The sequence below is a fragment of the Eschrichtius robustus genome, chromosome 8 (genome assembly GCF_028021215.1).
Source record: "Eschrichtius robustus isolate mEscRob2 chromosome 8, mEscRob2.pri, whole genome shotgun sequence".
Taxonomy (NCBI): Eukaryota; Metazoa; Chordata; class Mammalia; order Artiodactyla; family Eschrichtiidae; genus Eschrichtius; species Eschrichtius robustus.
Genome location: NC_090831.1, coordinates 85,250,379 through 85,274,514, shown reverse-complemented (window position 1 = coordinate 85,274,514; position 24,136 = coordinate 85,250,379). Strand labels below are relative to the sequence as shown.

The 24,136-nt window shown below is 44.3% G+C and overlaps 1 protein-coding gene across 6 annotated transcripts in view; it reads left to right on the top strand.

The window, feature by feature from the left end:
- Nucleotides 1–20,404: 20,404 nt before the first annotated feature.
- The window catches only part of PDE1C (phosphodiesterase 1C), a 525,463-nt gene continuing 521,731 nt past the window's right edge, over nt 20,405–24,136 (top strand). For all 6 annotated transcript variants that reach the window (XM_068549261.1, XM_068549257.1, XM_068549256.1 and 3 more), the window contains exon 1: nt 20,405–21,050. In XM_068549261.1, the coding sequence (XP_068405362.1) occupies nt 20,966–21,050 (85 nt within the window). In that variant the 5' untranslated portion in view covers nt 20,405–20,965. The remainder of the gene's footprint in view (nt 21,051–24,136) is intronic.

The following is a 24,136-nucleotide window of genomic DNA, read 5'->3' as shown; positions in this document are numbered from 1 at the left end:
GTGGGCCATATGGTAGTATGAAAGCAGCTATAGATAATACATTAATGAAGGAGCATGGCTGTGTTTCAATAAAACTTTGTTTATGGATACTGAAATTTGAATTTCACATAATCTACATGTATCATAAAATATTATTTTTCTTTTCCCAACCATTTAAAGTTGTAAAAACCATTCTTGGCGTGCATACCCTTTATTTATTTATTTATTTAAAACAATTTATTTATTTATTTATTTATTTTTGGCTGCGTTGGTCTTCGTTGCTGCACGCGGGCTTTCTCTAGTTGCGGCGAGCGGGGGCTACTCTTCGTTGCAGTGCATGGCCTTCTCATTGCGGTGGCTTCTCTTGTTGTGGAGCATGGGCTCTAGGTCCGTGGGCTTCATCAGTTGTGGCACGCAGGCTCAGTAGTTGTGGTTTGCGGGCTCTAGAGCGCAGGCTCAGTAGTTGTGGTGCCTGAGCTTAGTTGCTCCACGGCATGTGGGATCTTCCCGGACCAGGGCTCGAACCTGTGTCCCCTGCATTTACAGGTGGATTCTTAACCAGTGTGCCACCAGGGAAGTCCCTGCATACCCTTTAAAAGCAAGTGGTGGGCCACATTTGGCCCACTGGTTTGCCAACATCATGTGCTATATGCCTTCAGGAGCTCCCAGCCTAGTGGAGACATCTACATGGGTAATTACAGTGTGTTGTGGAAAAGGTTGTAGTGGAGGTCAGCACGGGATGCTCTGAGAGCCCAGAGGAGGCGCTGGGAGGGAGTTAGATGGGTTAGGAGGGGAGCTAACAGCGAAGGCACTCTGGATTCTCTGCTTTGTCTTCAAGACCTGGTTGGATGTTGCCTGGAGGGTATGCCTGCCTGAACTCAGTGTTTCCTCTTCTGACTGGGCGTTAGTGTTCACCTAGAGTCTCTTTTCTGGTGCTACTATTTTCCTTTTGCCTCCTTGACTTGTTTCTGTGGTTTTATATCCTCATTTGCCCCCAGTTTACTTTGGGGGCTTTAACTTTCGAGTACCCTCCTGGCTGCTGCAGCCTCCTAGAGATTGAGCATGTGTTCTCTCCCTCCTGAGTGCCCTTGGCCTGTCTCCCTCGGGCGTGGTATTTCCCCACCCACCTAGCTCTCGGCTCCCTCAGTTTCTGACACCCATTAGAGGAACTTCACACAGTGGTGTGCTGGTGCCAGCGCAGATCGGCTCATGAGACCCAAACGTACACATGTCATCCCAAATGAGTTCAGTGACGTTTGGTTGGTAGCTTGAAATCTGCTGTGGTGGAAGTATTTACCCCATAGTAATTGGCAAAGAAAACCTGCAAATACAAATCAGCACCACCCCCCGCCCCTTCCCCTCAGCTGTGGCCATTTCTGCCCTGGAGAACGGTTTTACCCGGCACAGCACTCTTTATAAGCCCAGGCAAGATTATTTTTTAGGATATTATACAACCCTACTCAGCCTGGGAGAAATTTGGATCTAGGTGTAGTGTCAATTACTCAACTGTTAAAAATGCCTGGAAGGTACCGCCCTCCTGTACCTTCCTGACACATTCCTACTAGACTCTCCCGGTTTGTGTTGGTCCCTCTTCCTTGGTGTGTTCAATCATATCACACTTTTGTGTCATCTTCTGATTCTATGTGTGTCTTTCATTCAACTGTGATCTCCTGGAATGTGGGCCTGGAGAGGCAGCCGTAGAGTAGTGATTAATTGCCAGGACTATAGAGCCAGGCTGTCTGGGTCCAAATTCTGGTTCTATCACTTATGATCCGAGTAACCCTGAGCAAGTTGTTAAGTAACTCAGTTTACTTCATCTGTATAATTGGTCAGATTTGCAAGGACTAAATAATTTCACGTACACAAAAGCACCTAGAACAATATCTGCCCTTAGTAAGCATTCAGTGAATTCAGCTATTATTGGTAATCATTTTGTTTTCAATTCCCATCTATTGTCTGGCACATGTTGTATGGTACACACTTAATACATTTAATATGTATATTAAATACTAATTGTATGAGCAAAAGTACAAATAGAGGTAGAGAAGGGAGTGATCCTTGCGGGCTGTAGTAAGGAGATTTGAACAACTGATGGGGTTTGAAATAGGGCTTGAAGGGTTGGTTGAGTGTGGATAGCTGGGGAAAGTTAATGGTTAATTCAGTTGGCACTCCAAAAGTTAGGCCATTTGGTAAATATAGAAACTGAATGTGAAAAATAATTAGCATTAAGCTGATTTCATCTCAAGTTAGTAGCAGACCTGCTATCAAAATTTCATTTCTCTCCTCCCCAGTGTCTGCTGAGGTGTTACCAAGTGTTTTGCTTTAGGAATATAATAGATTTTAATTATTGAACGATGCACTTGAAGAGAAAGCAGGAAGTCAGGAATGTTCTGTAACTCTGGAGCATGAATTTTATGCATTCTGGAGAAATTAACATAAGATGGTGACATTTCCACAGCATCCAAAAGTAATTTTACAGTGACTGAGAGATTGTGACCCCTTGACCCTTTCCATTCTCATGTGCATTGTCACTTTGCCTTTTGTGAATTATTTTTCCTTTCGGAACTCACTTGTGCTGTCTTTTGGCAAATCAAAGCCAAGCTAACTAATAATGCATGGCTCTGCCCCGTGATTGTGTTAAAAGAAAGGCTGCTTCCCCACAGAAGGGCCCGGGGTATTAATTTGCCTTTTTTAGGACCTGCACAGTGATTGAGGTTGACATAATTCTCTTTGAGGTTTTTATTCCTTTGTCATTGAGTAATTGTTTTTCAGCTGCTAGGAGTAGATCAGAGCAAGGGGATGAGGACTGCTGTAGACAAAGAATCAGGACTGTTGTGAAATTTATCCTTCGTCTTCCCCCCACTCCAAAATTCATAGCCTCTGGGGCAAGACAGATCTGGTTTGAATGAGGACTCTGTCACTTTGCAGTGAGTGATCTAGGACCTGTGATGCACCTTTTATTTTGAGCCTCACTTTTGTCTTCTGTAAACAGGGATTATGACACCTACCTGGCTGGAGGTGTGGGTTTCAGTGAGATGGAGCTCTGCGGTGACAGTATGAGGCAGAGCCCCAGTGGCTTAGTAGGTGCTCAAGAAATGCTTCTTTCCTCACGTTTCAAAGTTTTTTTTCTCCCAGAAAGTGTCCTATGAATGGTAGGATTTTCCTTAAACATATTTAAATTGACAAAGATATGTGAAAATTAACATCCAGATGAAACATCTATTGTGTGAATGTGTACAGGACTATGGGTGTAAATGTGTGTGTTTGCTCTTGGAGGGCAGGCACGTACAAGAGTGACAATATTTCTAGAACAATTACTTGCATACTACCTTCAACTCCCCCTTTTTCTTCTCTTCCATCAAGAAAGCAAATCCATTAACAAAGAGGAACAGAAAAAAGTAGCAGACAGGTCTGAAAAGGCATCGGACAAGAAAACCCCATTCCATTCTTACAAAATCTTTGCTATTTGTGACAAGCATGATACTTGAAATTCACAATACACAAGCAGTTGTCATTCTCAAAATATAGTATGCATTGTGTAGTCTCAGTGACACCCCAAATTGTCATTCTCAAAATATAGTATGCATTGTGTAGTCTCAGTGACACCCCAAATTTGTGAATTTTACGGCATGTCACTATAGACAAGAGTCTGTCAGTAATCTGCCAATTAGCAGGTTGAAGATTAACTGTTTGGGAAATTATCATTTTTAAAATGATAAAATTATTAAAATGATAAAATTATTATAGAATTGACTTAAAATCACAAGTTGGCTGGGTTGTGGGCAGGGAAGCTTTGCTCTGTGTCCAAGGCCGTGGCATTCTGGGTGGTCTTTTACCCACCCTGTTCATTAGGATTTTGGGATAAAAAAATGTATAATTATGTTTTATTTATCTATGCCCGAGAGGCATAAAAACTATAGAAAACAGAGAAAATACTTTGTCATCGTAAAATACGTGCAATTAAACACCATCTTAAGAAAAATTTCTGTAGGAGTATTTTCACTTTAGAATGGACTTAACTTTCCAGCCTTCGTATTCAGAGGGGTGGCTGCGGGGAGGAAGAGAGTGCGCTAGACCTGTTGAAGACCCGTGTTCAAACCCTGACTTGCCTCTTATGAGCTCCGTGACCTTGAGCATATGACTCAACCTCTCTGAGTTTATTTTTCCACTTGAAAAATGGGAGTCATCATAACTACTCACAAAGTTGCAGCAAGTGATATTCTATACTGAAGTTTGTCCTGTGTTTCTATTCCTGTCTCCTCTGGACCAGTGCTCTCAAGGTGCAGGAATATTTGCCTCCTGAAAAATGATTTGTGGGGATCATTCCAAGGGTCTGGAGGAAGCTCCTCTCACTTTTCCAACTGGTCCCTTTCCAGGGTTGGTTTGCCCATTGCCCAGATGGCTCAGTCCCTTCCTGTGCTGGCTGAAGAGATTAGGAGTCAATAGCACCCGAGGGAGTGGATGCCATCACTTGGAGAGTGAGAAGAGAAAAAGGGTCTGGAACAGAACACCAGTGTTTAGGGTGCAGAGGAGGGTCAAAGGCCAGCCAGGAGGGAGCTAGGCATGGGAGTGCAGGAAGACCCAAAGTCGAAAGTGAAGGCAGAAGAACTAGTCAACTGCAGCAGACACCCCAGAGAGGTCAGCGAGGATGGGCTCCTCTGGTTATCTTCAGGTGGCTGACGGGCATGTTTCTTTTCTTTGCGGATAGAGGCAGGAGCCAGGAGGACAACCGTGGAAGAAGAGTGGAACAGCCCGGGGGAAACCAAGGAGAAACTCGAAGATGCAGGAGAGCAAGGTCAGTCCCCCTGTGCGCAACTGACTTGGTTCAGAATCCTCCAAACACTCTTCTTTCCTCAGCTCTTGCAACAGCTTAAGGGAACACAGAAGTGACCAGTACTATCAGTTTCAATGAAATGATGGAAAAATCGGGACTCAGAGTGCTAATGCTTTTTTTCAGCCATGGAGAAGTTAGGTTTGAATCCACCTCTTCTGTACCTTAGTCCTGAGCCCTTCTCACTGAACCGGCCGCGTCTTTCGGGAGTTTCCTAAGCGTGTACCGAAGCAGCAGTGCAGCGCTTCCTGCAGGTCTCTTGGCCACGCAAAAGGCCACTATGTAGGACTCCATGCTGTCTCTCCCCATGGAAAAATAGCCAAGCAAATGTGGTCCATCTTAACATCCTCATGGCTAATCACTTCATGATTTCTTGCCTTTACTCCTGCTTCTGTGCTCACTGCCCTTCGCCCTGATCACTTCTGCCAGTTAAGTCGGGCGGGGGAGGAGGGGGGTCCCTTCGTCCTGGTGAGAAGAGACCAGGGGCAGCCCGAAATTGTGCTAGGAGTCCTGCCAGCACACAGGCGCCCCCCAGCGGTGCTGGCGGTAAGCACAGCTGTGTGGACGGCACCCTAAGGACCTGGGCAGGGGAGGGAGAGCCTGTGTTTTCCAAAGTGAGGTTCCTGGTGCTGTGGTCTGTGGCAGTTTGGGGGATGTTGGACAGAGGAACCCCGTGAGACTTTGCAGGGATTTTTATCACACTCAGAAGGACATTTGGTTTGGACTCTAAGTATTCCCAAATTAACCTTAGGTGTGGGGTCCTCCAATCTGTTGAATGTTGACAGTCACATTGTCTCCTAGTGCCGTTTCCCTCCTTGTTTATGTGAAAATTAAGGCTTTTAAAGGAACTTTCATCTAAGAGCTCAGGGTTTTTTTTAAAAAAAGTAGTATTTTGTAGTTGATTTACAATGTTGTGTTAAGAGTTCAGGTTTTTAAAACAATTTTATAAAGTGTTGTGAAGCGTTAGAAATAACATGGGCTGTCAGAAGTTCTGGTTCCGGAACTGCGCTAACTAGTTGTTAGGACAACCTGTTTCCCTCTCTGACCCTGCCACTTCACCTATGACTTCCTACCCTTCACAGGTTACTACTGTGCACAAGTGCACTGAAATGCATAAGGTGTGAAAACAAAGTAACAATGACATGATAGCAGCAGCTGATATTTGTTGAGTGGTTACTGTTTGCTAGATACCGCTCTAAGCACCTTTCATGTGTTAAGTCATTTAGTCCTCACAGCAGTCAAATAAGGAAACTGAGGCAAAGCCCAAGGGCATACAGCCAGTAAGAGCAGCACCAGGATTTGACCTTGGCAGGTCAGCTTCAGAACTTGTGCTGTTCATCGTTGATGTTTTACTGCATTAACATGAGTGAGGTAGGATGAAAATGAGTCTGGTTAGGGTGAAAATGACACCAATATTGTTATTAAAAAAAAACAAACAAAAGACAAACTGAGACCTTATCATTTTTGCTCACATCTTTTTATCACTCTTATCTCAAAAAAAAGAGACTAGTGTGGATGTTATCTCCTCCAGGAAATTGTGGGCTGGACTAACGGCCCCATGCTGGGCTCCCCCCACCTCCTGGACGTCCCTCTGTCTATGCTCAGTTATCATTTGTTCACTTGTGGGTCAGTCCACCTAGACAGTGAGCTGCCTGAAGGCAGGGACAATGAGCCTGGCAGGTAGATTGTGGAGCTTGGACACTGGGCCTGTGGGTACTGTTGGCATTTTCTCCCCTTCCTCTCTCCCGGCCACTCCTTTGAGGCAACTAGATCTCCCTCCCATCTTCCCAGGAGAGTCCCTGTTAAGTGGTTTCCAGGGTCCATCTGGGTATCAGGGAGGCAGGTCTGCAGTCCTCTAAGGGGCTGCTGACTTTAGGTGAGTCATCTTCATGACGCTTGGGTTTTCTCACTTCCCCTTGTGTAGCAGGAAGCTGAAGGTGGTCAGTGCGGCTGGGGCCTGGCCAGTATTGTGGATGGGAACCAGGACCACATAAGGTACTTGGAGGATGGGCTGGAGGAGAGGCTTGGGAGGTGGCTAAGGGCTCCTCTCCCAGGGACAGAAACCTCAAGGACAGCTCAAGGGCACAGTTCTGTTTTCCAGGTGGGAGATGGGAAAGGAATAGGGCCTACTCTGTGGGCTCTAACTAGCACCTGTCTCCTCTCTGCTTATTTATTTCTTTGGACTTGATTAAACAAGGGAGAGGTTGAAAAAGTAAGAATGGGTGGAAGGGCCCACAGATGGGAGTGTCTGGAACTTTGCACCCTCTGAGAAGATGAAGACAGGCAGCCTAGCATGGTGGATGGAGGTCTGGGGAGAAGTCAGATTGGTCTCCATTTAGATGTCACATCCACCTTGCTGCACCTGGCCTCAGTTTCTTAATGTGCAACATGGGAATTGTTGTGAGGGCTAAGATTCTTTCTGGAGATGAAAGAATGTCACAGTGGTTGGACCACAGTGAGGACCTCGACAAACAGGAGTTGAAAATGAGGACCCACTGACTCTTCTCTTCTTTCAATTTAATCACTGAGTTAACACCTCATTTTTACCCTTTTTCACTTCTTATTTCCAACAAGTGGTCTTGATTTCCAGCATACTTCAACAATTCAATTTTCTTGTAATTTGCTTCAGTTGTCACACATTTTGAGTCTATCCCATAACCGTTCGCTGAATGCAGACCGTGTGTCAGTGACAGTGCTTTGTGGTTTGGAGCATATCTTCAAAATCACAGGGAGATTAATTAAGCCAAGAGGCAACTCATGTGAAAAGAGGAAACCAAATTGCTTCCATTCTCTCAAATGCCCTTTGTTGGCCTGAGAGGCATTTTGTTAAAAATTCAGTTGCCAAATGTATGTGTAAGAATTTATCACAATTAAAAAAATGCCTTTTGGTAACTTAAATACCTGACAAAAGCATCTCAGCATTAAATCGTTAATACTCCCACCTGCTGCCAACATAACTGCTTTCTTTTGTCATGATAATACAGACTGTCTGATTCTCTGGTAGAGTTTTTGGGCGGCAGCATAATCAACATCTGGAAAAATGTGCTTGTGATCTGAGATTTCAGTCATCTTGTCAATGTAGAGACTTTGTGCTTTCCCCACCCATGAAGGTTTTTATAATTTAAGATCGTAATTTAGAATTTCCACTACACAAGTCTACAATCTCTTTCTTTTTGCACCAGCTTGCCTTGTATGGTGAACATGCCTAATATTTTTTTAAAGTACCAGTAAATAAGGTGTCACTGATAATGTGGTAGCAGGACTTTTCCATTAAGTCGTGGTATGATGGAAGAATGAAATCTCTTCTGAGAAGAGGAGCCCAAGAGTTTTTAGACAATGAATATGAATTCTCCTTTACGCAATTGGTGGTAAAGATGGACCATTTATCCTGATTCATGGAGGCTGGTTAGAGCACATCCTTGACCGAGAAGGCTGACATGTTAATTTCCGTATTTCTTCTTAAAGCTACTGTCAGAAGCAGAATATTCATTCAACAAGTATTTATTAACTGCCTACTCAGTGCCAAGATTGTTCTAGGTATTTGGAATACATCAGTGAACAAAACAGACATAGCCCTCATGAAGCTTACAGTCTAGGCATGGGTCATTGATCTGGCTCAGGATAATTTACTTTAATATATTTTTTAAATCATAAAAATTTTAAAACAGGACAAATACAGGAAATAATTTACAGACCCATGTTTACATTGACAACTGACTTTTTATTTATTTTATTATTATTTTATTTTTTTGACTGCTCCTTGAGGCTTGCAGGATCTTAGTTCCCCGACCAGGGATTGAACCCGGGCCACTGCAGTGAAAGTGCCGAGTCCTAACCACTGGACCGCCAGGGAATTCCTGACAACTGACTTTTTAAATGTTTTTCTTTTTTTCTAATAATGGGCAGAGTAAAAAATTTGGAGGACACAAAAAAGAAGAAACTAAATTCTACCAAGGTTCCTGGGTGGGAGGATAAGCCTGAACTTGTTGCCTCTGCGTAACCAGGTTACCTGTAATTCCAGCACTAGACTATAATCACTATCACCATTTTGGTGTGTTTTCTACCTGTCTTTCTGAAGTGCATTTTTTACATAGTTGTGACCATATTGTATCCTACTTTGCTCTTTTTCTTAAATATAGTTTTTTACTCTCACTAACTATGTTTTTCTGTGACATTTTCTCCAAAACCCCAGCATCCTTATCATTATCATCAGCAGCAGAGACCACATCCAGGACACAAAGTGTGGGTGGTGTGTGTGTGTGTGTGTGTGTGTGTGTGTAGCTAGCTGTGTATATCTGTGTGGGTGTGTGTTTGCTGGTGATAAGGGACATGTTTGTTATTCTGTTTGAAGTGAATCACTAAGCTGGAACAAAGTCCTGGATGAATTTAGCTGCTAGTGAACAACAGATGGGAGAGAAACTCTCTATTACAAGTCATTCCCACAAATAGTTGGATCCACTCTGGTGTCAGAAATCCCCTTTTGAGCTGCCTGTCTGTTCTCTTTGGTTCCAGTGTTCTTGGTGCTCTTGATGATTCTGTTGCAAGGTTGCCACTGAGAGGAGTTACCTTCTCCAGGGATTTCAGAACCACAGTAAGAAAGATTTTCTAACTAAATCTAACACCATAATTCCATTCTTTGTTATTGGAGGGCTTGAAATGAGATGCATGTGTAAAATACTTAGCACAGAGCCTGGCACATGGTGGCTGTTAGATCCCTAAGGCCACTATGTTAGACCCCTAAGAAACCATGCTCCCTTCCCCACGTTCAAGTGCAGGTGCGTGCTGACTCTACTTTTACACAAACAGGTATCCATCTGGGACCTGTTGCTGTGCAAGTTGTAACCCTGGCTGCTCTGTATTTATTCTAATCCCTATTCCCCAGAGCCTCGTCAGACATCTTGGACGTGGCAGGTTATGCTGGCCTACAGAAGATTCTTCACCGAGTTTCCCTCTGTTTTGCCCCTTGCCTCATAACATACTGACATTTTTGTATTTCTGTATATTTATGTTTTCTATTTACAGAAAGGAAAAAATCATATGTCATAAGATGATGTAATTTTCAACTACTACTAATGAATTATTCTTTTGGCTTGCTTACTAAAGCCAGAGCTATAATGTACTATTAAAATTGTCTATAATCTTAAACCTTCTGTAAGTGATAATACCAACATCAGGCCACATGAAAAAGAGGTGTTCTTTCTGGGGGCAAAGCTTTAATTTATATATCATGGCGATAGGCTTAGGTACTTTTTTCAACTTCAGACCGAAAGGTTACAGCTGTGATTTGGGGGCAGATTTTTCCCTCAGCCCTTGGCAGACAGGTGTACTATGTCTGCACCTGGTGAATTGGAAATTTGGTCAAAACGGTGAAGAGGGTAGGGTTTCAAACGGATCCACATGTTTACCAAACCCTCTTTTCTTTCCTAATTTCATTTCCTGGAGCCCCTCTTGCAGTTTGATGGGGCCATATGACTAATTTCTGGCTAATGGAATGTAGGAAGAAGGGATATGTGTTTTCTTCTAGGCTCTTGGGGGAGGTCTTTGAGGAGATGTGACCGCTGGTTGACCTGTGAGCTGGACCCAGGCAACTGGAGGCTCCCCACCACCTCCCCTGTCCTTGGCCCCTTGCCTTCTGCATTTTCAGAAGCTTCTCTAAGGATACAGCCTTAAGGTAGAAATGTGGTGTTGAGACTATCTGGATGGTATATGTGACTGAACCCAGCTGAGTCCTCTATATAAACTTTTAAGATTTGGCGGGTGTGTGCGGAAACTTACTCATCTCGCGGCCACCCAAGACAGGCCTGGTAAGAAAGTTCTCTTGTTTATTAAACCTGCCACCCACCAGTCTGGAGTGGTCTGCCTCTTTCTTCAATCTCTCCCTGCCCTCTGCATATAGGGCTTTGTAATGGGCAAGAAATAAACCTTTAAGTGGTGTCAGGCCACTGAGACTTTGGGTAGTTGTTATAGAAATTAGCTACACAAACTAATACAGGATTTGGCACGTGAATATTAGTTCAGTAAATATTAGTGTGTTTTTCTTTTGGTCCTCAGGAAGCACAGAATGTCAGAATCCTCTCAAGGAAATCTGAACTGAGAAGAGTTGATACGTCTAAGCAAAGCCCTTGAGAGAAAGTCAGCAGTCAAGCAGGAAAGCCAAATACATCGCCAATGGCATATGGTGGGGTTTGCGAGGAAGACAGGGCTTCGGGCCAGGACCAGATAGGAACATCATGATGGAAACAGTTTGGAAATAGACCAGGAGTATTTGGGATGAATGTTGCAAACTGGCAGTGGTTCTGATCCTTGGCTTCTCCCTAGAATCATCTGGTGAGCTTTTAAAAATACCAATGCTTAGCCTCCCATCCCCATTCAGACCAGTGAATCAGAATCTGTTTTGGTGAGCCCTGATGTCTATATGATCGACTCATTCCACAGGTGATTTCAGCATGCTGTTGTTGTTGAGAACCGCTGCTGTGAACAGTATTGAAGCATCTGTGCCTCATCTTTACTGAGCAGTGGGTACTAGTGTGAGGCATACTTGGATGACCCAAAGGTACTGAGTAATATTATGGCATGCTCAATAAAGGTCAGAGATAGTTGCAGCCAGAAGAAATTACGGCTCAAACACACCGGGACATCTATGACTTTTTTGTCCTTGGCATTCAGACCTTCCTTGAGGTGTAGAATATGATCCCTGCAGGTTCTCTGATTCCTGGGTCCTCTCAAGCTGCTTGATGGCCACTAGTATCCATTTCCCATCTTCTCCAAATTCCTTCTTATTACCTTTGTATTAGTCAGAGAAACAGAACCAACAGGATGCACCCATCCGTCTATCTATCAACCTGTCTGTCTGTCTGTCTGTCTATCTCTCTCTCTCTCCAGAGAGAGGTTGGTTTATTTTAAGGAGTTGGCTCATGTGATTGTAGAGGCTTGGCAAGTCCAAAATTTGCAGGGTAGATTGACAGGCTGGAGACCCAGGGAAGAGTTGCAGTTTGAGTGCAAAGGCTGTCTGTTGGTAGTATTCCTTCTTGCTAGGGGGAGGTCAGGCTTTTTTGTAGTAAGATCTTCAACTGATTGGATGAGGCTCACCTACATTATGGAGTGTAATCAGCTTTCCTCAGAGTCCACTGATTTAAATGTTAATCTCATCACCCCCCACCACCCCAGATATTCACAAAACATCCAGAATGTTTGACCACAGAGCTGGGTACCATGGCCTGGCCTAATTGACGTAAAATTAGCCATCACAGTCCTCTTGCCCCTCACATGCACTCTCTACCTGTCAAAGTGTGCATGAAAAATGAAACATCCGAATGCCCATTCTCTGGCTTGTTCTCTGCAACTGTAGTTAGAGTCTTCTTTATACAAAGCAAATCAGATGAGCGCAATGTAGCAGATTCTGTCAAGGCCCGGTTGTCTCTGTCCCATGCTTTTACCACTCCCAATTGCTGAACTGGCATTTCTTTGCTTGAAACCTTCATCTGTCCACCAGATCTTGCTCTGCTGCCATTTCAGCAGGCCAGGAATACAGTTCGTCTTCTGTTTCCACAGTTCTGCATCTGTGGATTCAGCTAACAGCATATTGAAAATATCTGAAAAAAAATTCCAGAAAGTTCCTAAAAAGCAGAACTTGAATTTGCCATGCTCAGTCAACTATTTATATAGCATTTATATCATTTTAGGTATTATAAGTAATCTAGAGATGATTTAAAGTTTATGGGAGGATATGTGTAGGTTATATGCGAATGCTATACCTTTTACGTGATACTTGAGCATCTGAGGATTTTGGCATCCGAGGGGGGTTCTGGAATCAATCTCCTGCAGACAGCAGGGGGTGACTGTGCCAGGGAATTGGTGTCTTCTGGGAGCAGCCCTTCACCAGTGACTGAAGGAATGCCCCGGCTCCTTCTCTCTTCTGGTTGACAACTGAGGCAGGTGCCTCACAGTGGCTCCTGATGTTGTGTAGAGGATTAAGCTGCAGTTGCCCACAGAACTAGCTTGTCTTTACTGCTGCTTTCCCTATCCTGTCAAACTTTCCCACCCCCTTCCTGATAGTCCCCATCTCCTATAAAAGCATTTCATGCTTTCTACTTTCTATAGGGGAAAGTCCAAACTTCCCATCATGAAAACCAAGGTCCCTCATGATCTGACTCAGACTTACCTCTCCCAGTATCACCTATACTCCCCTGGACCACTCCCAGTTCCCCCCAAGATTCTGTAGGGCCTTATGAGCCAAGGTAAGGAGGTGGTTTTTTTGTTTGTTTGTTTGTTTGAACTAACTTTTAAGTGTTTATTCTGTTAGTTTATTCTAAGAGATTTAACTTTGTCCTGAGAGTTATTCTAGAGTGTTGGGGAGTCTCTGAAGTGTTTTAGGCAGAGAAAGGACAGGACTAAATTTTTGTTTAAAATGGTCATCTTGGCTGCTGGATAGACAAAGTCTTGGAGCAAGAATGTCAGCAGGTTGCAGGGTTAGGAGGCTGTTGGGACAGTTCACATGAGAGACAGTGTAGCATGGACTGGGGAGGGGGAGCATGGAGAGGGGTGGATGGATGCCAGACATTTAGGTGGTAGTTCTGTCAGGACTTAGTGGCTGTTTAGATGAGGAGACAGAGGGGACAGTCATGACTCAAAGGTTCTGATCCGATCGTAGAGTGCATGGGAGGACCATTTACAGAGATGGGGCAATTGGAGGTTAAGAGTGAGGCTTTGATGATATTCTGGAGGCATTATGGCGAGGAACCCCCAAATGCCTGAGGACTACAAGGACAGTATGGGAGCAACACTTGGCCTATGTCCACTCACCAAGCTCTGTGCTCGTCCTTGCCTGGGCTGCTTCCCCCAGGGGAAGGGGACCCTTTTCTAACTCTCACAAAGGTGCCGGGTGGCTCTTCCTAGGAGAGATCCTTGTCCTACTGAATTTGGCCCGAGGAATGCCTTGGAACCCTAATCAGCCAGAGAAGAAATTCGAAGGAGGGTGATAAAGGTGGGCCTGGCCTGGGAAGGGGAGTAGAAGCATTATCCCCCTTCTGCAACACCCCAAGGGAACTCTGGAGGTGGATTAGGAAGATGAAGAGTTCAGATTTGGATGAGTCGAGGTTAGGTGCCTATAAGACCTTCTGAAGAGAAAGGAGATACCCTGTTGCTTGGGGAAGTGATCTGAGCTGGAAATAGATACTTGAGAGTCATTAACAGAGCTATCAAAGTGAAGAGGATTGCTCAGCGGAGAGGGAATAGAGTGAGAAGAGGTTCCTGGATAAGAGCTTCTCTGGTTAACAACAGTAAAGGAAGTGGCTAAGAAGGCTAGAGGGAAAACCAGGAGCAGGTTGTGCCCTGGATGCCCAGGGAACAAAAGAAATCCTAAATGATGCAGCTGTGGTCCACAGAGTTAAACGCTGCCGAGAGGCTGAGAAGATGAAGGCCACAACATGTCCACTAAATGCAGTGATGCCTAGGTGACAGAAGTGTCGTGGAACAGGGAGGGGGACAGAGGCTGGTGGGTGGGAGAGTACCTGAGCATTTCCTGAGGGTGCTTTCTGAGCCAGGCCCTGTCCATGCTCCAGACTCCAGCTCTCAGGAGGCGTGGGTGTCTGCAGTTCAGTTGAGTGATGGAGGCTTAGAACCTCTGGCTCCATTGCTCACGGGGTGATTGATACTCTGGGGCCTTGGGCCCAGGGTGAGTGAGCTCTGAGCCTGTTCCTCTTGCCTCTGAGTATGCATTATCTCAAGCACTCTATGCAGGAAACAAGCACAAAAGGGACCTAGTGTCCTAGTGATGATGATGATGTTTAAAAATAACATATATTGATGGGAATTCCCTGGCGGTCCAGTGGTTAGGACTCCACGCTCTCACTGCTGAGGGTGTGGGTTCAATCCCTGGTAGGGGAACTAAGATCCTGCAAGCCGCACGGTGTGGCCAAATTAAAAAAAAAAACAATACACCATATATTGAGAGTTTACTATGGGTCAGGTTCAGGGAACGTCTTTAACTTATCTTGGTATAACTCACATATTCCCTATAAGGTAGTTATTACATCTCCGTTTTACAGAAGAAAAAATCGAGACTCAGAGGGGCTAAGCAACTTGCTCAAGGTCACACAGCTAGCAAACAGAGGAGCTTTTTGTTTTTAGTTTTTTTTTTAACATCTTTATTAGAGTATAATTGCTTTACAATGGTGTGTTAGTTTCTGCTGTATCACAAAGTGAATCAGCTATACGTATACATATATCCCCATATCCCCTCCCTCTTGCGTCTCCCTCCCACCCTCCCTAACCCACCCCTCTAGGTGGTCACAAAGCACCAAGCTGATCTCCCTGTATTTATTAGTTTTAAATGTTGTTAACCTGTTTATTATGAGCTGGCTCCAAAGCTCATCACAGAGGAAGATAGAGGGTGAATGGAGAGAGGGAATGACTGAGAATGACTCTTCTGCCCCAGTCACGTCACCTGCTGGCTGCGCAGCATTGCATGTTACATCTGTGTTCACTCCTTAATTGATCAGATGTTTTAGCGAGGGCCTACTCTGTGCCAGGCACTGCTGGGGCTGAGATGGAAGACCCATCCCTGCTACCAGCAGCTTATATCCTTGTGGGGTGACCAGCGTGCAAACAAGCAGTGTGAGTGCAATGTGATGGTTCTAGTATGGAGACGTGGAATGGGGTCCGGGGGAGGCTTAAAGTGGAGTGGCCACCTCCCTCCAGAAGAGGCAGGCAGGAAATGCTTTCTGGAGGACCTGGGACATCAGCGGAGACTTGAAGGATGAGGAGGAGGTCTCTAGGCAAACCAGGTGGGCTGAGGGGGGGAGAATAGTCCAGGCTTGATATTCAGGATTATGAAAAAGAAATTCAAGACCATCATTTTGGTCTTTCCACTTCCACTGCAGATTGTCTCCAGTTCTAAAAATCTCCTAACTGCAAAGGCTACCAGAAAATTCTCCCTAAATTCTTAAAGCAAAAATGAATTAATTTACTCGAATTTGCTCCTGATGTTATCGGGGAAGCATCGCTCAGCTAATATTTTTTGAGACATGGAGGGATTTTTTGAGACACTGAAGGCAGGTATAGAAAAACAGTCATCTCCACGGATGCACTAATGATGTGTAAACTTAGAAAAAAAGTTGAAAAATAAACAGTGGCCATTCCTATCACAAAGAAAAATTGCCTCATTGTGCAAATAGAATTCTGTAATTTCCATCAGGGCTTTCAAGTCATCTTTCTGGGAACTTTCTCTGACCCTCAAGTGTGTAGGCCCTTTGCTTTTTATTCTCTCTATTTAGATAGTTGCTGCAATCCCTGGGCCTAATTAATACGAGAAACAAAGAATAGGCTCTAGGGAAGCAGTAAGGTAGAAGCAAAATGAAACAGAGAAGGGTGTTAGTGACAGCTGAAGGGAGTCGCTTCCATAGATACAGATTTTCTGAGACTGCTCTCTTGTTTGGACCCCTGGTTCCAGAGAATGTTCTGGGACTTTCTCTTCTTGTAAAGTCCTCAAAGGCAGGGACTGTTTCTTGGTTAGCACAATGCCTAACACATAGTTGGCACTCAGTAATGTTAATTTAATTCCACCCTTTCTTTCTCTGTTTATTTTTTCCTTCTCTCCTTGAAAGGGAGCGTGTTTGATAGATTAGTTAGGACTCATGTTTGCAAGCAGCAGAAACTCCCTTATGCTGGGTCACTCACAAAAAGGGAATGTAGTAAAAGGTACTAGGGCATCTCATAGAATTTGGGAGGAGCTGATTTTTAGATGCAGGCTGGAACAGGGACTGGAATTTCCTGGAACTTTCTCTTCACCTCTCACAATTCCTACTCTCAGCAAAGATACTCATTAGCCTTATCTGGACTGTACCAGTTACAGCCAGAAGAACAGGGCTGCAATTCAGAAACTTCATTGCCTGTAGCCATTTCTGTGATGATGTGAATGCAAGGGGGTCCTCTCCAAAAACTGGAGTAGTTGTCAGAGAGCTGAGGATGTCCATGAGGGGTATAAACAATGCTCTTATAGGGGCAACTTGGGTTTACAATTCTTGGGCCATTGGCTGTTGGGAAAATTCCAAATGGTAGATGGCTTCCTATCTGAGAACGGTTGAAATGCATTAATGAAGCACTGAGTAGCTGTCTTCTTTTGGTATGACAAATAAAAAGTTATTTTCTTAGAAAACTGACTTTTTTGATAACATATGCTACACATATATATATGCTCATCTTTTTCTAGAGGTTTAAAACCAATGAACAATAAGTACTTTCCACTGACACTCTTTCTCTTACATAGAAACAGTTATAAGCCCCTTCACAAGGAGTATCAAAGGACATGATATTAGCACCTGAGTCAGAGGAGTATCCTGCCAGATTAAAATTTTTCTTTTATAGTTGTTATAGTTTGAAGGACATTATTTGATCCATGAGCTATGAACTAATTTAGGTACTGAATTCATTTCCTATTCTGCTTTCTTGGGATGAAACCAGGGTCATGCATTATCTTGGGAGAAATTAATTCTAACCTAATTAATCTTGGCTAATAACTGGATCAAACTATTATTATGTATATTGTTTCTTTCCTTCCTTCTTTCATTCATCAAGCATTTGTTACTGTGCCTTCCTTGTTAGAATCCATTCCAGTAATTAAAAGCAGATCAATGATTTTCCAAACTTATTTTAAAGTAAATATAATAAAACTAGAAGTTATCTAAGCCTGGACAGGTGTAAGATATTTACTATAATCTAGGAGTCAGCAAACATTTTCCGTAAAGGGACAGACAGCCTTTTTTGGCTTTGTAGGCCATGAAGTTTTGGGCACAACTGCTCAACTCTGCCTGTTGGTTTCAAAGCAGCCATACACAATATGTAAATAAATGAGCGTAGTTATGTTCCAATAAAACTTTATTTGTGGACACTGAAATTAGAATTTCATGCAGTTTTAATGTGTCACATGTTCTTTTGAATTTTTTTTTCAATCACTTAATCACTTCTTAGCTTGAAGACTCTACAAAAACAGGTGACAGGCTGGATCTGACCTGCAGGTCTGTTTGCTGACCCCTGCTCTAACAATAAGAGCATAGGATTCACCCATCTGCTTGGGTATCTTGGTTTAGTTTCCTTACTTCACAGGCATTCTTAAAGGAGCATTTCTGAAAGAACAAGCAAAAGCAATGCTTCTTTTGATCTTAGTCTTGAACTCATTCTTTCTCGGCTTACGTAATGTCAGCACTCGACTTCACTTGGTTTCGTGTAAGAGCCCCACACTGAGAAGGCTGCTTTCAGACTTTGCACTTGAAGCAGTGCATTCAGTGGTTCTGTAGGTGTGCAATCTCTAAAACCAGGGAGAGAGAGAAGATTCTGGGGAGAAGCAATTTAAAAACAGTTCTAATTGTTCAGGCAAGTTATTTTTACCAGTCTTTAGGGGACAGATAAATGATCACATTGTTATTATTTTTATAGATTATATTTCAAAAAGCTTTTCTGCTAAGAGTGCTTAAATACCAAGTTTTAATTTCACTCACTCAGGGAAAATTTTCCATCACATTAGGATTTTTTTTTCTTGATAACTTAACCATAGGAGACTATAACTCAGGGCTTTCAGGATACTCATTCCAGAACTTACAGAGCCAGAAAAGAAGGCATGTGATTCTGCTGAAGGTTTGGGAAAGTGGGAGAAATACAGGGAAATGAGAACGATAAGAAACTTTTGGGGGTACTATATTTAAAATACATTATATATAATATATATAAACATTTTACGTATAACATTTTCTTATAAAATTAATGATAACAGGGACTTCCCTGGTGGCTCAGTGGTTAAGAATCCGCCTGCCAATGCAGGGGACACGGGTTCGAGCCCGGGTCTGGGAAGATCCCACATGCTGTGGAGCAACTAAGCCCATGTTCCACAACTACTGAGCCTGCGCTCCAGAGCCCACGAGTCACAAATACTGAGCCCGTGTGCCACAACTACTGAAGCCCGCATGCCTAGAGCCCGTGCTCTGCAACGAGAAGCCACCGCAACGAGAAGCCACCGCAAGGAGAAGACCGTGCACTACAACGAAGAGTAGCCCCTGCTCCCTGCAACTAGAGAAAGCCTGTGCGCAGCAATGAAGACCCAATGCAGCCAAAAAAAAAAAAAAAAAAATTAATGATAACAGTAATGAAAATATATTATTGCTGTGAAGAATTTTCTGCACTGTCTACATAATGAAACTTGGGAGTCACCTGGTGATTGCAATAACTGAATGCCCACTGCATGCCTAGGTTTCACCCATTTCCTCTCCTTAATTCACATTGTAAGATGAGGAAAGCAGACTCAGGGAGGTCTAGCTTCTTGCTCAAGGTCATATAGCTGGTAAGTGGTAAGTGGTGGAGCCACATTTCAGACCCAGGTCTGTTTGTTCCTAGAGCCTTTTTCATGCTTTTGTGTTGTAACAAGTTCCAGTCTCAAGGAGTGCCTCAGGGTTTGAAGCACTCTCTTACTTCCAAGCTGGGACATGCCATTCTGTGTAACACGGAGTCTGTGACATCCATTGCCTTTTGGATCAATTAATCTTGCCACTGACCCGAGAAAACTATTAATGTGGTTCTAGGTCTTACCAGAGAGAATTTATAATTGACGTTCCAACTACATCTGACATTAAAAAAATACCCATTTCTCTAAAAATATATGGTAAATTGAAGAAGATTCAATTCCTGAGATATTCACTAACCTGGTTGCCAGTGGGCTTGAGGGTTTTATGGGTCCCCTGAAATTGCATGTGGAATACTGCACATGTGTGTATATGTGCCTTTTTTTTTGGAGAAGACATAATTTTAGTTAGATTCTGAAGACGTGTGGACCCACTGTTCTCTCAGAAACAACGAGGAATATACCTGATTGACTCTGTTAGTATTGACAAGTGTTTGGTAATTGTGTCAAATTCCATCATGACAAATGAGGTTAAATTAACTGTAGTCCCTTAATAACCTGAGCGTAGCACTGTCATTCCATGTACTACACTGCGTGGACCCCACCCAAGGGACTCAGCTCTGGTCTCCTCATTACATGAGCTCCCCAGCCCCTGACACAGAACACTGCAGCTGTAAATCCTTAGCAATTGCTTGCTGGTTGGAGGGGATGATTTCCCCTGTACAAACCTTGCCTAACTCAGTCATTTCAGGTACTGGAAGGACCAGTGATTGATTTGATGTCATAAAGTGAAACTCCTCTGTCCAAACGCTGCCACTTTTTACCTGTAGGACCTCAGTCAAGCCCCCTTCGACCTCAGTTTCCTCTTCTGTAACAAGACGGGTTAGCTGTAGGATTGGTTAAATTTCTGCCACCTCCACAAATTCCAGGAATCTTTACTTGGCAACACATTCCAGGAGTCTCTATTTGGCAAAACCAAATTGGAAAGAGCTTGGACAACTTGTTTGGAATCGACTAGAACTTGCACATCTTAGAGCCTCTGTGTGAAAGCGCTTAGCCACAAATATGGGTTACTTTGATAATTACTTTCTGGCCAGGGACTGCCGAGAAGTAATCTTACCGGGGTTCCAAGCTAGTTACGGAGACAGCTGCTGGGAGGAAGTGGGCGTGGCGATTTTCCCGACTTCCTTGTTTGGAGCAAACTTTGGCAGCATCTGACCGGCTTAGATGTTTGCTTTTCAATCTGTTGATGTGCTTTTTGGGAGCTCTCCTGTCCGCCAGAGAAAACATCTAGAAGAAGCCCGACGCCAAATCTTAGCCATTCCCTAGAGTCCCCAAACCCCACCAGCCTCCAGAGAGGGGAAGGCGAAGCTGAGAGAAAACAGGCGTGCCTGAAGCGTGCCGGCTTCAGCGGCTCCCAGGGAGTAGGGTGGCAAAGACAGGGATTTCGGCACCCACCCACCCACCGGCCTGCGTCCACGCGCACCGGTCCGCGTCGCCTGCCTTTCTTAGCATTCCTCTCGTGGTATCTGGAACCTGGCACTGGAGATGGAGCAGTTGCGACGCTCGCTGCCTACGCCGTGTGCCTAGTGCGTTAGTCGACCTCGCGGCCGCGGCGCCTGCAGCCGGCGCGCTCCGCTCGCAGCGAGCGGCGGACCAGTGGGGACAGCGCGCGGCGCGCAGGAGGAGGGGACGCGGCTGAGCGCGGGGCGCCGGCGCGGGGCTGCGCGCTGCGCCGCGAGGGACCCCGGGACGCCGCCGGCCGAGCCATGACGGACGCCAGCAACAGGAAAGAGGGCTTCAAAAAATGCCGAAGTGCCACTTTCAGCATCGATGGCTACAGCTTCACCATCGGTGAGAACTTTCCTACCTCTGTTCTACTCCCGGCCGGGGCAAACCCCCTCTCCGGTGGCGCCGAGGGTCCTCGGGGTCGGGCTGGGCCGCGAGACGAGGCGAGGCGCTCGCCAGGCGGGAGACCCGGGGTGCGGCAACGGGGCCGGGAAGTCGCGTGTGTGGCCCGGCCGCCTCACCGGGGCTGTCCCCGCGGTGCCCCTCCCGCCGCTCTAGCCCGACATCCTGCTGAAGCTGGTTTTTAGGGTCACAGTTTTTGGAACTGCTCGATATCCTCTTTGCGATTTTAGTAACACAAGCCGGGAGAGGAGGAATAGAGACAGAGATGGAGGCAGAGAGATGGAAGTACCAGGAGAGAGAGAGAGTGACAGAAAGACGGGGGCATGACAGGCACTAAGACAGAGACACAGAGACACATAGAGAGACAGAATGACAGAGACATCTAGACAGAGACATTAGTAGAAACACCTAGACGGCAGGTCAGAAATACAAAGTCGGAGATGCCAAGACAGAGAGTGACTGATAGAATGTCAAAGACGTGGAGACAGTTATAGAAACAGAGAGGCAGAGGCTTTGAGAGACAGACACATAGAGATAGAGAGATTCAGAGAAAGAGACTGAAGGATAGGTTCTACAAAAATTGAAGCAAGAAGAGAAAGGGACACAGAGAGAGAGAAAGAGACAGGAAGGAGGGAGGGAGGGAGAGAGTGAAGATAAAGCAGAAAAAGAGGCACATTTAGAGAGAGAGAGAGAAGGCAGGGAGGGAAGGATATATCATGCTACTGAAATATTTGAGAAAAATCTGTTTGCTGTCCTCTGGACTCCTAGTGGCTCCTTTCCCAAACCCTTTACCAAGAGGGGTACCAGAGGGGGCTGGGGGTGTCTTCATGGCTATTAGAGGGAGCAGGACCACAGGGCTGACCCTCTGGAAGCTGAATTTGAAGAGCTCAGTTCTTGGTGCTTTTACTGCCCATTCCATGCTGTACACCAGCTGGTCCAGGGATTGCCTCCTCATCTTCCCAGGAGATGGGCTAAGCCAGGGTAGGTTCCTCTCTGGAATGTCAGAGTTTGGAGAATGGCAGGGCAGAGCCAGGTGTCAAGGAGCTGCTTCAGCATTTCTACTTCTGTGTGTGCTCAGGTCACTATGGCTTTAAATCTGAACTTCACCCCAGAGCCTTTGAAAGTGAGGGGTGTATTAATGTGCTTTTTGGAAGTGTAGCAGGAATTTGCCAGGGGCAAGAAGAGGCTGATGGATGGGAGCTCATCTCTGGACCACTTTTGCTCCTTCTAACGAAGTGGCCCAAGATTTGGGGGGCATGGGCTGAACAAATATTACCAGAATTAAGTCTAAACTCCTTTGCCTGCTTCCCAAGCCTCTCCATTCTGGCTTGAACTTGCTTTTCCTGCCTCAACTGTCACTTCAAACCTGTTTCTTCCACACACTCGTGATTGTTTGCCCTTGCCCACATCCCACCCCTCAGAGCCTCTGCTCAGGCTGTTCCCTCAGCCAAGAATGCCATTTCCCCCGACTCTGCTTTGAGAAATCTTGTCTATCCTGGCTCTCACTTGCCACCTTCTCTGCTCTTCTTCCCCATCAGAAAGAATTTCTCCCTCTGCACTCCTCTCAGCCTCTTAGTCCTCTGTGAGAGCTCACACCCGGCCTTGAATCACTTATTTCAGCAACTATTCATTGTCTTCTTGCATTACAGATTCCTTAAGGATGAGACTGTGTCTGATTTATCTTTCATAATGGTGATGATGGGTACTTGGGAGTTTTTGTAGGAATGAATTAAAGGTTGCCAAGGTCAAAAGTGATTCATTAAAAGACCGTTAAAAAAAAAGACCGTTGCCGTGTTAATGTTAGTTTTTTTGAATCTGATAAGGAAGCTCCCAAAAATGATTTTGAAGTTTTACCTGGCAGTTCCCTGTGAAATCTTATCTTCCAAAAGTGTGGCTTCTAAAACGCAGGTTTACAGTGTAACCCTCCCCTCCCCTCTTTTTGCTCCCATCCTCACTAGAGGAAATGGTCTGGCACATTGGTGTGGTCTGCTAGTCAGAAGGGATCTCAAAAGTGAGCAGGTCACTTCCTGGTGAGAGAGCTGCTAGCTTGTTTCAGATCTTTGGGCATTTATTCATTCACTCCTTTCCATCTGCCCTCCTCCTTTCCTCCCTTCTTCAAAAAATGCTTATTGAATTTTACTGTATTAAAAGATACAATTTAGTACAATGCCTGCCATATGGCAAACATTCAATAAATTGTAATTGATGTAATTATTCAAGGCCCTAAGCTAATATCGTGGGGAGTTTATGATGATGAATCAGACTTAGAACCCAGTGTTCAAGGAATTTGTACTCTTGGGGTGATGCAATGTGTTCATACATAACATTTTACAAAGTAGAAGCTACTAAATGCCATAAGAGACATTTTAGAAGTTTTAGGCCAATATAGACATTTTAGCAAACAGATAATCAAAAAGAAAGAAAGAAAATCACTTGTAATTTTATCACCCAGTGCTAAACATTATTAATATTGTATAGACTTCCAGTACTTTTTTTGTATATACACAGTTTTTTTAAACAAAATGCAGTCATAATGTTTGGTAATGTTATTTAATATCATAGTAGCTTTGTTTCAAGCTATATACAGAGTTTTTATTTAAAAAATTTTCTATTCTTGGCTATTTAGGTTGCTTTTAATTTTTGCCATAATAGACAATGAAAACAGGCTCAATCTTTGAGTACATCCGTTAATACTTCTGAGAATAAATTTCTAGAAGTACGATTGCTTGGTCCAAGACTATGTATATTTTTAGGGATTTTAAAACATATTGCTCAACTACCCTCTGGAAATACCAACTTACACTCCCATCAGCAACATATCAGGTGCTCACACACGCTCATGAGACCGGACACTATAATTTTTCAAAAGCTGTTGGTTTGAGAGGTGGAAGGTAGTATCTTACTTCCACATGTTATTTCACTTATTTTGTGAAATTGCCATTTTATGTTCTTTGCCTGTATGTTTTTCCTCTGGGGGAATTTCATCATTTATTTTTAATTTGCAAGTACAGTTGACCCTTGAACAACGT